The sequence below is a fragment of the Papio anubis genome, chromosome 5 (assembly GCF_008728515.1).
Source record: "Papio anubis isolate 15944 chromosome 5, Panubis1.0, whole genome shotgun sequence".
Lineage (NCBI taxonomy): Eukaryota > Metazoa > Chordata > Mammalia > Primates > Cercopithecidae > Papio > Papio anubis.
In genome coordinates this window covers 153028244-153040252 of record NC_044980.1, presented here as the reverse complement: position 1 = coordinate 153040252, position 12009 = coordinate 153028244, and the positions used below count along the sequence as shown (strand labels likewise).

The 12009-nt window shown below is 39.5% G+C and overlaps 1 protein-coding gene across 2 annotated transcripts; it reads left to right on the top strand.

The window, feature by feature from the left end:
- The first annotated feature begins 1720 nt into the window (after positions 1 to 1720).
- Positions 1721 to 8746, top strand: ZBED8 (zinc finger BED-type containing 8). Of its 2 annotated transcripts, XM_017960102.2 has the most exons (3): positions 1721 to 2177; positions 4120 to 4234; positions 6354 to 8746. In XM_017960102.2, the coding sequence occupies exon 3, from the start codon at positions 6403 to 6405 to the stop codon at positions 8182 to 8184; it is 1782 nt and encodes a 593-aa protein (XP_017815591.1). In that variant the 5' UTR covers positions 1721 to 2177; positions 4120 to 4234; positions 6354 to 6402; the 3' UTR covers positions 8185 to 8746. The 2 variants fall into 2 exon arrangements, with proteins under 2 accessions (XP_017815591.1, XP_003900509.1); XM_003900460.4 differs by lacking the exon at positions 4120 to 4234.
- Positions 8747 to 12009: the final 3263 nt, after the last annotated feature.

Below are 12009 nucleotides of genomic sequence, written 5' to 3'. Positions count from 1 at the left end.
AGATTGGTATGAAATTAAACAACAATGCAAATAGATTTAATTCTTATTTACTTCAAGAATGCAAAAAAAGGTTCATTTTCCTATCCAAACAGGGTGGTTCAACATAAAGGCTGACGTTGTGTCTGCTTTGTATTTTATCTTTTGTTAAAGATAAATAAATGACAATACATAACTGTGCGTGGTTTGTAGCATTATATCTAATATTTGGCAGAAAAGTTGTTTATGGGACAGGGAGGGGAACCTGGATTAGCTTCCGTGAGTTTAAGAAAATTTCAGCATCCTGTCACCTAACCTTTCTGTACCTCTTTCCCTCTTCTATGAGGCCTAGTTTACTTTGATGTAGGAAGAATTCTATAATATCCAGAATCATGTCTTCTGTTTTATTTTCGAAAAGTAATGCCCAGCCAGCCTGGCCAACATAGCGGAACCCCATCTCTATTAAAAATACAAAAATTAGTTGGGCATGGTGGCACACACCTATAATCCCAGCTACTCAGGAGGCTGAGGCATGAGAATTGCTTGAACCCGAGAGGTGGAGGTTGCAGTGAGCAGAGATTGCACCACTGCACTCCAGCCTGGGCAACAGAATGAGACCCTGTCTCAAAATCGTAATGCCTAGGACATTATTCAGATTGAGCTTTGATTTTATTATCTCAATAATAGCTGCCTTTTTGAGAATTATGTACTGTAATTTAGTCATAATGTTACCTCCTTCCTCAAAAGAACTTCATGGGGTAATGGATGATCTATCAATTTTACAAAAAGCACATGGAATTAACTCCAAGTAATCTGCACAAATCCTAACCGTTGTAAGTATTGGAGTCAGGACATGAAGCTAGCTGTCTCGGATTCTGAAGCCTACCCCCTTCTCTAGTATTTAAGGCCCTAGTTTCTTGACCAACAAGGCTGGTCTTATAGCAGTTTCTTGCATCCACAAAAACTTAAGCAGCCCCTCAATATTTACCAGGCTCACCCTCAGCACCTGAAAATGATGTATCTGGCCCACGTTCTTTGACGCCCCACCACTCCTCACACACACTAGCCTTATAGAATGCTTCTAACAATATTGTACAAAAATGAGTAAACTCATTTAAGTTTATAAGAATTCTGGAAAGACCCCCAAACAGGAAAGGGCTATATTCCGGTTTACTTCTTTCAACAACGTTTCCTAGTTTCTACTTGGGATTTTTCCCTAAAACCTCTCTAATATGGGTTTATTTCTTTGAAATCATGTTGTTGAAAGAATTTTAAATAAAAATCTTTCCTCTGAGATGGATAATGATAAGGAAATTCATACCCATGTTCCCACTTAAGGAAAGGCGGGGGGATCACCCTGCATGGACAACAGTACACAAGCTATGGAAGCTCATCCTCCACTGCTGAAATGTCTAATCTGAGATTACAATGAGCTTCCTTCTCTTTTTCTCTCATTTATTCCACATGGAACATGGTAATTATCAAGTGTTTTATCATCTCCAAGCTCAAAGCCCAACACAATATAAAAGTTTCAGTGCTCTGCATGTTAAAAAGAACTATGTGTAGTTTGTAGCCCCTTCCATTCCTGAAATTGTACGGTTCATCCTCTCTGGCAGACACAATAAACAAACGATTTTGTGTTCCACGTACACAATCTCAAAGAAAGAGGGAGGGCCAGTGCGCATGCTCAGTACTCAAGCCCGCCAGCCCATCCCACAGCCCTTTGCTACTGCGCCTGCGTGTGGGAGACGCCTCGCCCAGTTTACGGGCGGGAAGCACCCTGGAGAACCCGGATGGAACTCGGGCCTGGCTGAGGCGGAGGTTGTTGCGGATGCTCGTGTCTGCAGGCGCACCGCAGATTCCTGCTCTGGGGTCAGACCTGAGGAACCGCCGTCTCTACTGGTTCTGACGGCCAGAGGCTGGACCCTAGGCTGAGCGGAGAGGGGAACTGGAGCCTGAAACAGGCGCCTAAAAGAAGCCCGAGCATCCCATGGGCCTGCGCCTCAGGCTCGGAGACGGGCGGGCGGAGACAGCGCTGAGTCTTTTTCTTTTTTTTTTTCCTAGCCGCTGGTGTTCCTATCTCACCCTGGAGGGTGTAAAAATCTCCGTCCTTAACAGTAACACCATCAGGTCCTATCAATTAAGAGCTGCTTGTTATTTGCATGCATTCTTATAATTAAACCTCCCAACAACCCTGTAAGGTAGGTACTGTTATCCCCTCTGGAGGAACTGAGGCTTGGAAAGGTCCCAGCCTGTAAGTGACAAAGCCACGATCCCAGGCGTTTGCCCCTGGAGCGTCTGCCCAGCCACCAAGTTCCTGCCCCCTTTCTCCCGGCTATTAATTTTAACTGCAAAATGTAATGCTTAAATGCTCTGCCTCCCCAGACACCTGCGCCTACCATGATCTTGCATACTCAGTGGCTGGATAGAAGTTGAATTGTATTTGGTTTGGAGTTTCAGGTTTACAACTGCACTTTGGTGTTTTCACTGCTGGAATGAATATATATATATGTGTGTGTGTGTGTATATATATTAGCATTCCCTAAATGTTTTGTGAGTGTTCACTTTTAACTGATTTTTTTCAATTGTAATACTTTTTCATATCTACCCTTCATAAACTTGCCAAAACATTTTACTTTGTCATATCAGATCTTTCATTAAGCATCTGAAGATAATCTCTCAAAAGAATCATTCTTAAAATGAGTGATATCTATCTATCTTAAGATAATGCTTTTTTTATTATGGAAAGTTTCCGAAATACATAAAAATCGAATGGTGTAATGATGTGTACCCATCATCCAGCTTCAAGAGTTACCAACTTAAGGCCAGTCATTTCTTTTATCTCCACCCCGCTTTGTGCATGTTTGTGAGTGTGCTGAAGTATAGTATTTCAAAGGAATCCCAGACATCTTATTTCACTTGTAAGTAATCGTGTCGAACACATGAGGACTTTTTTAAAACACAACCACAATACCATTATCATGCCGGTTTAACAATATCTCCTTATGATGATGATGCTTTTTAATGTTTACATTTTTTAGGATATTGTAATTCCTAAATACCACAAAAAGCGCAAGTGCAAATTGTGAGATTCTAAAACAAGCCTCTTGGGCAGTAAGTTCATCTTTGAGGCTCTGGAAAATTCTTGCCACTTATTCTCCCTTTTTCAGGGGGATGGAGAAGAATACCATAAATTGATTTTCCTAAAACTTTTGTTCCAAACAGATAAATTTTAAATTAAAATATACTTGAGAGACATAGTCAAGGTGGATAGGAAATGGCCTCTTAACAGATCTTGTAATGATTTCTGGTTTGTTCTGTTTTGTTTTTGAGACAGAGTCTCACTCTCACCCAGTCTGGAGAGTGCAGTGGCGTCATCTCAGCACACTGCAACCTCTGCCTCCCAGATCAAGCGATTCTCCTGCGTCAGCCTCTCCAGTAGCTGGGATTACAGGCACCCACCACCATGCACAGCTAATTTTTGTATTTTTACTAGAGACGAGTTTTCACCAAGTTGGCCAGGCCAGTCTTGAACTCCTGAGATCAGGTGATCCGCCCTCCTCAGCCTCCCAAAGTGCTGGAATTATGGACATGAGCCACCATGCCCGGCCTTTTTTTGAGACAGAGTCTGGCTGTCCTTAGGCTGGAGTGCAGTGGCATGATCTCAGCTCACTGCAACCTCTGCCCCCTGGGTTCAAGCGATTCTCCTGCCTCAGCCTCCCGAGTAGCTGGGATTACAGGCATGCGCCACCACACCCAGCTAATTTTTGTATTTTTATTAGAGACAGAGTTTCACTATGTTGGCCAGGCTGGTCTGGAACTCCTGACCTCAAGTGATCCACCCACCTTGGCCTCCCAAAGTGCCGGGATTACAGGCATGAGCCACCACACCAGGCCCCTCTTGTAAAGATTTCTAATGTGACTAAAAACATTTTCCTTTATTCCCTCTGCCTCCCCAAATATTACATGATAAATATACATTAATAGAATACAGAAAAATAAGCATTTTATGGTAATGTTATAATTTTATTGTCATTAATTAGAAGTGGTTCTAAGCAAAAGTAGTCATGTAGTCTCATTACTTGACAAATGAAGCCTTAAGATCAGCTCTTTAAACTTCGGGTTGTCTTTTTTGATTGGCAGATATCCTCCAGTTTAACAGGCTCATAACAACTGTGTAACAGATCAACTTATTTTATTGGAGTACACTTTACAACTAGTTCATCTTGGTAGATCCACTTGAAAGCTAATGCTTTAAGTAGGTATTCTTGGCTTGTGATTTTTCTTTTAATGGCCAAAGTGGGCATTCGGATTTAAATGTATACCTGTTACTTTATTTCAGCCACATTCTCTGGCACAGAACTTCGGAAACTTTGGGGATCACTTATTTATCTTGGAGATAGAATGTTTTCTAAGGTCTATTTGAGCCTACCTGTGGATTATGCCTTTACTCATTGCTAAAGAGACAGAAAGAGAAAAGACATGGTTTTCATTTTAGGTTTCAACTTTCATAGGAGGATGTCATCAGCTCAGAAAACGTAGAAAATTTAAATATCTATTCAAGCATTGGGACCATTCACTTAGACACCTAGAATATTTGTTAGCTAAGGATTGGTTTGAAGGATATGTTTTCATTCCCCTAAATCTGACTGCCTAACCAGGATGTGTTTCAGGATTGCCTGAACAACATTATTTCCCCATATTCTTTTCTGCTTCTGGAGAAGATGATGTATTAGTTCCAAGGTAGTGCAGGGACATGTATAGTTTAAAAGAGTTTCCCAGTGATTGTGATGATATGGTATCTCTTGTCACAGATCACTGTTCTAGTTACTATTTATAAGAATTATCTAAAATACTTATTTAGAATATAGATTCTAGGCCCCCACTCCATAGCTAGAGAATCAGAATCTCTATGGGTAGGGCCTTCTACATCCTGTCTTTGGGTTAAACCAAACCTTAGGAATGCTGCTGTGTGTGTCTGTGTGTGTGTGTGTGTGTGTGTGTGTGTGTGTGTGTCTGTGTGTGTGTGTGTGTTCACGACTGCCTTCACTTAGAGGTATTTAGGTGGAAAAGCTTCATGAAATTCCTTATTGTACTTAAGGGTGTTCTCATATGAGAGGGATTTTGCTGAAGTCTCGGTAAGAAGAATAGTTGTGTTTCCCCTAAACAAGTTGTTTTGCTTTTCTTTTATATATTTTTTTTAATTAATTAATTTTTTTTTTTGACAGAGACTTGCTTTGTCGCCCAGGCTGGAGTGCAGTGGCATGATCTTGGCTTGGTAGCTGGGACTACAGACGTATGCCACCATGGCCAGCTAATTTTTTGTATTTTTAGTAGAGATGGGGTTTCACCATATTGCCCAGGCTGGTCTCAAACTCCTGAGCTCAGGCAGTCCACCCACCTCAGCCTCCTAAAGTGCTGGGATTACACGCGTGAGCTACCACGCCCAGCCATTTTGCTTTTTTATGTGGAGAGTATGAATCATGGACCAATAGTGTGTTACACTTAGCAGTAAGGAAACTCTGAGCCAATTTGTAGCCTACTTTTGCATCAAGGGTGGCTTAATCAGACTTATAGACCTATTTGAAATTCTGTGCCTAAGTTGGACTCAAAACTGCTCAAGGTTCAAATAGTATTACAGACCTATTTAATCCTTAACTATGAAAAAGAACTACCATGTTCTCATAAATGGTAGCTAAATAATGTGTACACACGAACAGATAATGGAGTGATGGGTAGAGGAGAGGAAGGGTGGGGTGGGAGGGAGTAGATGAGAAATAATGAGTACAATGTATGTTATTTGGGTGATGGATACCCTAAAAACCCTTACTTCGCCACTATACAATCTATGCATATAACAAAATTGTGCTTGTACCCCATAAATTTATATAATTTTTTTAACCTCCATGTCAGCATCCACCCTTCCTTATTTAGTGAATTGCTCCTTTTTTCAGTGATTCTTAACTGAGGGTATGCATACATCTTTGGGGCTGAATGGAAGAAGGTGGTGGTAGTGAGATGCCCTTTCTAGGGATACAAAATGTGCTAGATATGTTTGTAACATACATTATTGAAAACAAGTTAAGCCATAACTGTAATTCACCAATAAAGGACTTACAGGTATGCATAACTTGTCTTAGCTCAAATCTTCCATATATAACTTGCTGGCAAATCATTTATTCCAGGGCATTAGCTATGAGTTGCTAGCTTTAAGTTAAACTATATCCTGTCATGGCTTACTTTGAATTGACATGCTGCAGGCTATATCTTAACATATACAAGATAGTATGTGATGACAATATAGCATGTGATGTGGCTTTGTTTTAATTCAGTTAGCCACTGGATTTTAATGTGTGGGTTATATTTTACTCCCAAAGCAAAATTCTGTGGCATCTCTGGAATACTGCCTGAGAGTTTTTGTGTGCCATGTCGAAGAAACGCAAATGGGATGATGACTATGTTCGCTACTGGTTCACCTGTACAACGGAAGTTGATGGAACTCAGCGCCCACAGTGTGTGTTGTGTAACTCAGTATTTTCAAATGCTGACCTCAGACCATCAAAACTGTCAGACCATTTTAACAGACAGCATGGTGGTGTAGCTGGGCATGATCTCAATAGCCTGAAGCATACGCCAACACCATCTGATCAGAGTGAAACCTTGAAAGCATTTGGAGTTGCATCTCATGAGGATACTTTATTACAAGCATCATATCAATTTGCGTATTTATGTGCCAAGGAGAAGAATCCTCATACAGTAGCTGAAAAGTTAGTGAAACCTTGTGCACTGGAAATAGCACAAATAGTTTTGGGACCAGATGCACAAAAGAAGCTTCAGCAGGTACCCTTATCAGATGACGTGATCCATTCTAGAATTGATGAAATGAGCCAAGATATCTTACAGCAAGTTCTAGAAGATATCAAAGCGAGTCCTCTTAAAGTGGGTATTCAGCTTGCTGAGACAACTGACATGGATGACTGCGGTCAGCTAATGGCATTTGTGCGATATATAAAAGAAAGAGAGATCATAGAAGAATTTCTCTTCTGTGAACCATTGCAGCTATCCATGAAAGGAATAGATGTGTTCAATCTCTTCAGAGACTTCTTTCTGAAGCATAAGATAGCACTTGATGTATGTGGCTCTGTTTGTACTGATGGTGCCTCCTCTATGCTAGGAGAAAATTCCGAGTTTGTTGCCTATGTGAAAAAAGAGATACCTCATATCATAATCACACATTGTTTATTGAATCCTCATGCACTTGTCATAAAGACATTGCCTACAAAACTGAGGGATGCTCTGTTTACTGTGGTGAGGGTAATAAATTTCATCAAAGGGAGAGCTCCAAATCATCGCCTATTTCAGGCTTTCTTTGAAGAAATTGGTATAGAATATAGTGTCCTCCTTTTCCATACTGAAATGAGGTGGCTTTCCCGAGGCCAAATACTTACTCACATTTTTGAAATGTATGAAGAAATAAATCAGTTTCTTCACCACAAAAGCAGTAATTTAGTTGATGGCTTTGAAAATAAAGAGTTTAAAATTCACCTAGCATACCTTGCAGATTTATTCAAACACTTAAATGAACTCAGTGCATCTATGCAGAGGACTGGGATGAACACAGTATCAGCTAGAGAAAAGTTATCTGCTTTTGTTAGGAAGTTTCCATTTTGGCAAAAACGAATTGAGAAAAGAAATTTTACCAATTTTCCTTTTCTTGAAGAAATAATTGTTTCAGATAATGAAGGAATATTCATTGCAGCTGAAATAACACTGCATCTGCAACAATTGAGCAACTTCTTCCATGGATATTTTTCCGTTGGAGATCTTAATGAGGCAAGTAAATGGATATTGGATCCATTTCTTTTTAATATCGATTTTGTCGATGATAGTTATTTAATGAAAAATGATCTTGCTGAATTACGAGCTAGTGGCCAAATCCTAATGGAATTTGAGACAATGAAGCTTGAGGATTTCTGGTGTGCCCAATTCACAGTGTTTCCAAACCTAGCAAAGACAGCTCTAGAAATCCTTATGCCATTTGCAACTACATACCTTTGTGAGTTGGGATTTTCATCACTTTTACATTTCAAAACAAAGTCCAGAAGCTGCTTTAATCTGAGTGATGATATCCGTGTGGCTATTTCAAAAAAAGTTCCTCGTTTCTCAGACATCATTGAACAAAAGCTACAGCTACAGAAGTCACTGTAAGCTGATATACTTTTTTAATGTATAATTTTAATCTTAATATCATTGTAAAGCTGTAATTCTGTTTCTTCTCTTTCATATTTATGATATACTGAATTCTATATCTAAAAAACTTAACAACTTTAACTTTGAATGAGGCATGTGAAAATGTGTTTTGAGAATAAAAACACAAACAACAGAAAAGATTAAGTACTACTGCCTAGTTGCTATCATGAGATTTTCCTAATTCTGAGTATCTGTTTAATCTGTTCATGTGGTATGTAAAAAAGATACCTAAGCACTAGAATATCCAGCTAAATGGTGCAGTAGGCTAGGAATTGAGCCAGGAGAAAAGAGAAGATATCCCAGAAGTTAAAAAGGCAAAATGACAGGTTGAGTTCACCCGTCTTTGTTATGGAGAGGTTAATGAAATCAGAAGAGGATTATGAAATACAATGGGAAAAGGAATGATCTGGCTTATATAAGACTTATTTTTAAATATGCTCTTTGGAGTTAGTCTCACAATGTCCATTCCCCTAGCTCCTATGCTATGAATATCATATTAATAAATAGCCTAATATATTAATCACTGTTTGTCATCTTTAAATTACTTCAGAACTCCAAGTTATCAAGGCTGCTGAAAAGGAGATTCCTGAGCCTTACCCTAGAGATTCTGATGAGCAGGGTCTTTGATAAGGTCAAGGATCCTCATTCGTAACCAGCTTTCCAGACTGTTCTGATGGATTCTTGGATTCTTGTGTCCTCTGTTTTCAATTTTTCCTACACTTATTTTTCCTTTACCCTAATTTTGTCACTTATATTACATCTTATATGTATTTTTCTAAGTTCAAAATGTCAGAGTATAAATCATAAATAAATTGACATGAAATCAATGGAGTAATTCAAGACCATCACAAAATTCCCCATGGGAATCTAACTTAGCACACTTTTCTGGATGATAATTTGGCAAAATATTTTTTAATTTAAATACATTTTCATTTATATTTTTAAACATTAATGTTTTATCAAAGTACTGTATGCTGAAGGCTGGGAAAAAAATGATATAGAGAGTCCTATAAGGAAAAGCCACAGTCCCCTTCCTGCCCAGTTACCCATTTCTTCTGTAATTTCTTGTAGTTCTACCCACATCTCTTAAGTAGTATGTTCATACCATAAGATATAGCAGTTATATCAGCTTTAAAAGTTATATATTGACTCCCTTAGATAATAAGTAAGGATTGAATTTATAAAATATCCATCTCTTCTACTCCCCTCAATTTTTTATTATTATTACACTAATGTTAGGCTCTTTGTTGGTTATTTATAGCTCTTTGATTAAGATTTTTTCCTTTATAAATGTATCATATGGAAAGAATCAGGAATGTCCCAAAGTTTTACTTATAAGGTGGCTAATCACAGCATTTTTATAATACTGAAAAATAAAAAATAAACCTGAAGGAAAATGGAACCTGACTACCAAATTTAGATGCCACATTAGTACACAGATCAAAGTTTATATTTTATCAGTAGTTATAAATACATGCCTTTTTTCACTTAAAAATGTAGTAACAGATAATAGGTCCTAGTTTTCCTATTACAATCTAACCTCAAAGACAGTGGGAAAAATTTCCAAAGCTAATATGGAAATCTAGATGTGTAGGCCAGCCGTGGTGGCTCACGCCTGTAATCCCAAGACTTTGGGAGGCCAAGGCGGGCAGATCACTAGGTCAGGAGTTCGAAACCAGCCTGGCTAACATGGTGAAACCCCACCTCTACTAAAAATACAAAAATTAGCCAGGCATGGTGGCATGCGCCTGTAATCCCAGCTACTCAGGAGGCTGAGACAGGAGAATTGCTTGAACCCAAGAGACAGAGGTTACAGTGAGCCGAGATCGTGCCACTGCCCCCCAGCCTAGGTGACAGAGTGAGACTCCATCTCAAAAAAAAAAAAAAAATCTAGATGTGTATATATAAAGTTTAATCTGTATGCAATTCTAAAGTTAGGAAGGAAGTAGGAATAGGGACATGGGCATGTGTGAAACCTAGGATTTAACAGTATAATAGAAGGACCAGGATGAAATGACCTTTGATAGCCAGTCTTTCATTAGGTCTTAGACTAAATTAGTTATTGCTGCTCTGAAACAAAAACTCAAAGGACATTTTTAGGGAAATGGCTAACTAGGACTTTTATTCATTTCCAAATTCTATAATTTATTTTCTCTTGATCAAATGAAAGAGCTGCAATGTTTTCTAAAATGAAGGAATTTCAATTTTTTTTAGTTTAAAAAGGTCCCACAATGGTACATATATTGGAATTTTTAGTCACGTGTTGGTTTCTTTTTTCCCAAAGAAGAGATAATTACTTTTCTTATGTTTTATTTTAGGGTCATTGATAAATTTTGTAAAGGAATAAAAAATAACAATCTTCATGACCAGCAGATGTCACTCTCTGTGTAGGTTTGAATGAAAGCAACTTTACTCTCATTACAGATTTTGCCAAATAGCTGATTTTAAACATCTCTAGAAAAGGTACTAGTGGCTCAAATTTAAAATTCCCCATCTGAGCCTCTGTGGACTCAAAATTGGCAGGCAGAACTCTGTTGGAGCCAGTAATCATGAGACTGCAAGAAATCACTGGGAAACACAGGTGTGAAAGAAAATATTAATGACTTTTTCTGTAATACAAGCATGTGGATTTTTGACATCCTCACTGTCTAAGTCACCAAAAGCTGCTTAAAGTTAGTAAATAATAGGTCAGCATTTTCAGGCATGAGCCAATGAAAAGCAAAACCAAATAGACTTACACTTTTTTTTTTTTTTTTTTTGAGGCAGAGTCTTGCTCTGTCGCCCAGGCTGGAGTGCAGTGGCAATCTCGACTCGCTGCAAGCTCCGCCTCCTGGGTTCATGCCATTCTCCTGCCTCAGCCTCCTGAGTAGCTGGAACTACAGGCGCCCGCCACCACGCCCGGCTAATTTTTTTATGTTTTTAGTAGAGACAGGGCTTTACCATGTTAGCCAGGATGATCTCTATCTCCTGATCTCATGATCCACCCACCTCAGTCTCCCAAAGTGCTGGGATTACAGGCGTGAGCCACCGCGCCCAGCTGACTTATACTTTTAAAGAGTGAACTTGATGATACTTGAATTATATCTCAATTTTTTTTTTTTTTTTTTTTGAGATGGAGTCTCACTTTGTCACCCAGGCTGGAGTGCAGTGGTGTGATGATGATCTCAGCTCACTACAACCTCCACTCCCGGGTTCAAGAGATACTCCTGTCTCAGCCTCCCAAGTAGCTGGGATTACAGACACCCACCACCGCATCTGGCTAATTTTTATATTTTTAATAGAGATAGGGTTTCATCATGTTGACCAGGCTGGTCTCGAACTCCTGACCTCAAGTGATCCACCTGCCTTGGCCTCCCAAAATGCTGGGATTACAGGCATGAGCCACTGTACCCAGCCTCAATTTTTAAAAATAGGCTCTGAGGCCAGGTGCAGTGGCTCACATCTCTAATCCCAGCACTTTGGGAAGCTGAGGCAGGAAGGCTGTTGGGGCCAGGAGTTCAAGACTAGCCTGAGCAACATATCAAGACCCCGTCTCTACAAAAAATAAAATTAGCTAGGCATGGTAGCATGTACTTGTAGTCCCAGCTACTCAAGAGACTGAGACAGGAGGTTTCCTTGAGGCCAAAAGGTTGAGGCTGAAATAGGTCATGATGGTGCCATTGCACTCCAACCTGGGTGACAGAGTGAGACCTTGTCTGAAAAAAAAGAAAAAGACTGGGCACAGTGGCTCACAGCTGTAATCCTGGCACTTTGGAAGGTCATGACAGGAGGATCACTTGAGCC

Bases quoted from the DNA above. Each gene is read 5' to 3' on its own strand.
- ZBED8 (XM_003900460.4), top strand. From the start codon at position 6,403: ATGTCGAAGAAACGCAAATGGGATGATGACTATGTTCGCTACTGGTTC.